At 49.5% G+C, this 2,260-nt stretch overlaps 1 protein-coding gene across 1 annotated transcript; it reads right to left on the bottom strand.

Annotated features, from left to right (window-relative positions):
* Positions 1-2: 2 nt before the first annotated feature.
* Positions 3-1,543, bottom strand: LOC107301496 (probable inactive glycosyltransferase 25 family member 3; the record flags this gene model as incomplete). Its single annotated transcript, XM_015830711.1, has 5 exons — positions 3-90; positions 453-580; positions 785-917; positions 1,229-1,335; positions 1,467-1,543. Coding segments are annotated over 5 exons (533 nt in total), but the record flags the coding sequence as incomplete, so codon positions are not given.
* Between the last annotated feature and the right edge of the window lie 717 nt (positions 1,544-2,260).

Raw genomic sequence — 2,260 nt, forward strand, 5'->3', positions numbered from 1 at the left:
GTCCAGTAGGAATATTCGGGCACCACCAGATTGGGGATCTCCACCACCTCCTCCTCCTTGTCGGAGTTGACTTGTTTCCTGCCCAGGTAGCTGAAAAGAGAGAAGAACAGAACAACAGAGTTGGAAGGGACCCTGAAGGTCATCTAGTCCAAAACTGGGTTTTTTTCTTCTTCCTTTTTTCCCAAAATCATCTCTTTTTCCCCCCCCAAAAAACTGGTTTTTCCCAATTTTTTTTCCCAGACCTTCCCCTAGTCCTTTTTTTTTTGTTAAATTAGACATACCCAACACAGAGGAAGCCTCCCTCAGCACCGTCCAGGCAAAAATCCAGAAAAACAAAGAGTCAAAAGGGACCTTGTAGGTCATCTAGTCCAACCCACCCACCCACCCCGCCCAAGCAGGAGACCTTACACCATTTCTGACAGACGGCAAATCGCACAAACCACGTGACGTACATCAGGTCCCAATCGAGTTGCGTCCGTTCCAACGCGTCCATCAGCTTCACCAGGTGCCTCTTGAAGTAAGCCTCGAATCGGATATCGTCTTCCAGCACAAGGGATTTTTCCAGCCCCCTCTCGACCACCTGAACGACACGCACAGGAATAATAGACCAGGAATAATCTTACTAGCAGCCTTTCCCCCCCCCCTCAGATTAAACATGCTTTGAAACTAAGTCACGTTTAGTTCTGATTTTGTTCATCCCGGTCGCCGGGACGGCCTCAAAGGCGCAAGGATGGCGCCTGGTTTGGAAAAGGAAAGACAAACCAGATTCAAACAAGGATCTGACCTCTTTCCAGACGTGGTGGTGACTGAGGAAGCAGCCAACTTCCCCTTTGGTGAGGGTCCTCCCCGAAAAGGGGTCGTAATATCCGGGCAGTAAGTCGATGCCAAGTTTCTTGATGCTGCTGCTGTTCAGGGCTCTGGCGGAGAGAGAGAAAATTTATTTATTTATTATTTATTATTTAAATTTATATAATCAAAGTATTGTTGTGAGGATGTGGGGAAAGCGGTCCAGACAGAGCCCAATTGTGCCTTTGGCGAGATTGGGAGACTTTGGGAAGGCGTTTGCGTCCCAAGCGACACTTAAGGGGTAGACTGCTCCTGAAACTGGAGGCTTCGTCCCGGACAAAAGCCTTCGACCAAAAGCTCGGCCTTGCGATCTGCCTCTCGGCCAGGACCAAAGTCCAGGAGCCCTTCCAGGTTGGAAAAGACCACGTAACCCATCAGCCACCTTCCGTCTATGGCGTCAACCACCAAGGGGTCTATTTCCAGCTCGAAAAGGGCCTCCAGCATGCGCTGTCGCCGGTCCGGGCGTCGGGCCAGGTTGATAAGAAACACCTGTGAGGAAAAGGGGGGGGTGATGAGGCGTTAAGATTGGGAAGGGTCTTTAGAGGGCATCTAGTCCAACACACACACACACACACACGTCGCCCAGTGCAGGCACACCTGCTTGGTGCTCTTTCCCTCACCTCATCAAACCCGATCTTGGTTGGATGTTTTGGGGGGACGTGGAGGTGCCTGGAACGGGACATGGGAGGCCCGTCGACTGCAAGGGAGAAAAAGAGAGAGAGAGGCAGCCACCTTGCTTTAAAAGTCACCGTTTTGTTTCCCTTTTTTTTCTTTCTTAGAAAGCTTGGGAAGGAAGGGAAGGGAAGGGAAAGGAAAGGAAAGGAAAGGAGAGGAGAGGAAAGGAAGGGAAAGAAAAGGGGAGGAAAGGAAAGGAAAGGAGGTGAAGGGAAGGGAAGGGAAAGGAAAGGGGAGGAAAGGAAAGGAGGTGAAGGGAAGGGAAAGAAAAGGAGGTGAAGTAGGAAAGGAAAGGAAAGGAAAGGGGAGGAAAGGAAAGGAAAGGAAAGGAGAGGAAAGGAAAGGAAAGGAAAGGAGGGGAAGTAGGAAAGGAAAGGAGGTGAAGGGAAGGGAAGGGAAGAAAGGAAGAAAGAAAAGGAAAGGAAAGGAGGTGAAGGGAAGGGAAAAGAAAGGAGGTGAAGAAGGAAAGGAAAGGAGGTGAAGGGAAGGGAAGGGAAGGGAAGAAAGGAAGAAAGAAAAGGAAAGGAAAGGAGGTGAAGGGAAGGAAAGAGGAGGAAAGGAAAAGAAAGGAAAGGAGGTGAAGGGAAAGGAAAGGAAAAGAAAGGAAAGGAAAGGAGGTGAAGGGAAGGGAAACGAAAGGAAAGGAAAGGAGGTGAAGGGAAGGGAAGGGAATGGAAGGGAAAGAAGGAAGGAAGGAAATGAGGACAGAGAAAAAAATGAGAGACGCCAACTTTTTTCA

Source organism: Protobothrops mucrosquamatus, unplaced genomic scaffold (assembly GCF_001527695.2).
Source record: "Protobothrops mucrosquamatus isolate PMUCROS unplaced genomic scaffold, P.Mucros_1.0 scaffold13513, whole genome shotgun sequence".
In the NCBI taxonomy this organism is placed as follows: Eukaryota; Metazoa; Chordata; class Lepidosauria; order Squamata; family Viperidae; genus Protobothrops; species Protobothrops mucrosquamatus.